Below are 1,447 nucleotides of genomic sequence, written 5' to 3'. Positions count from 1 at the left end.
ATGGAGTCAGCAAGACCTTCATGTGCTCCCTGTGTAACCGCGAGTTTGGTTTCCTCGGCAACCTGCAGAACCACCAGAGGGACGTCCATCCCAACATGCCTTGCAGCTACACCGTGCTCCAGCCTGGTGCCCTGCGGCCGCAGAACTTCACCGACCCCAGCAAGTCGACTCCGAAGAAAGAGGAGCTGAAGCGGCAAACCGAATTCGGTTCCCTCATCCAGTCGCCGAAGAAGGACCAAACGGACGGAAAGGGGAAGATCTCCCCTGTCAAGCCGGTGGACACATCGCAGGATATCAAGAGGAACTTTGCAGGATATGCTATGAACATCATCAACCCAGAAAACCCCTTCAACAGGCCTCCACAGCTGCAGACATCCCTCTACAACAGTGCCATCAAGTGCACCAAATGTGGAGCCACCTTCGAGAGTATGCCCAACCTGCACATGCACATCATTGGTGAGTGAAATTCAAACTTTTGTCCACTGGGAAATGTTAAGGGTTTTCTGTGTGAGGTGTTGTACAAGTTGGTAATAAGAATATTGTGTAGACTGTAAACAATAATGTCATGATATTGTTAGGTGGGCCCTTTAAAGGAAAAACAATTGACTGATTTGTTGGTACATGTAGATAGATAAATTGATTGGTTAATTGACTGATCTATTAAAAAATGAGACTGCTATGTCTTGACTGTCATTGAACCTTTGGCCCTGAAAAAAAAAGCTACAGATTGTCACGAATAGATCAAATCTGTCAAGCACGTACATTATAATGAATGTTTATGGACCAGGAGCTACGTGTTGTTTATTTCTGTGTGTATTCTGTTTGTACAGATTGTGCAGAAGGTAAGAAGACCTCTCCTGGTCCTAGCCCAGTGAAGAAGGGTTCCCCAAAGAAACCTGCCCAGGACAGCCTGGTCAAGAAGCTGGGGGGACCCCGGAAGCTTACTGATGGGGAAATGGCAGCCAACAAGATCAAGAAGAAGGCCAAGAACCTCAGCAAGATGAACCAAAAGAGGAAGAAGGCTCAGCAGTTTCAGGTAAAACTGATCATGGAAGTCTCAAGATCCCAAACCTTCAGGAATTTAGGTGACAAGGACTGCTCTTGTGATGTTGAAAAGTTGTTTAGAAAATAGGGCAAGATGGAGCTTACATTTTTTTTTAAGGAAGTCATTTTACCTGTCTTTACTTGCTTTCTTCCTTTAATGCAATGTTGATTCTTTTGTTAGATGCATTTATGTAAGATATTGGCTAATACCCATCTTGTTCACCATGAAAAGTAGTCTAACTTCTAACAAAATCAGAAGCATCATTGTTTGTAATTTTCCATGCATCTGTACTAAAATCATTACAGTTCACTCATGGCAATCAGGTAGCTTATCTCTAATGATTCGTGTAATTTAATCAGTTATGTGTATTTAATATTTTGATGATTACTTCCAGATTACGTA

The 1,447-nt window shown here is 43.0% G+C and overlaps 1 protein-coding gene across 1 annotated transcript in view; it reads left to right on the top strand.

Annotated features, from left to right (window-relative positions):
* LOC118430136 (PR domain zinc finger protein 2-like) overlaps nt 1-1,447 on the top strand; it is a 20,101-nt gene that overhangs the window by 16,265 nt on the left and 2,389 nt on the right. Inside the window, 2 exon segments of the mRNA XM_035840845.1 lie at nt 1-456; nt 831-1,036. The exon segment at nt 1-456 is cut by the window's left edge and continues 1,738 nt beyond it. Of these exon segments, the coding sequence (XP_035696738.1) occupies nt 1-456; nt 831-1,036 (662 nt within the window).

Source organism: Branchiostoma floridae, chromosome 14 (genome assembly GCF_000003815.2).
Source record: "Branchiostoma floridae strain S238N-H82 chromosome 14, Bfl_VNyyK, whole genome shotgun sequence".
NCBI classification, from domain to species: domain Eukaryota; kingdom Metazoa; phylum Chordata; class Leptocardii; order Amphioxiformes; family Branchiostomatidae; genus Branchiostoma; species Branchiostoma floridae.
The sequence above is the reverse complement of the archived record's forward strand: the minus strand, read 5'-3'. Positions and strand labels throughout refer to the sequence as shown.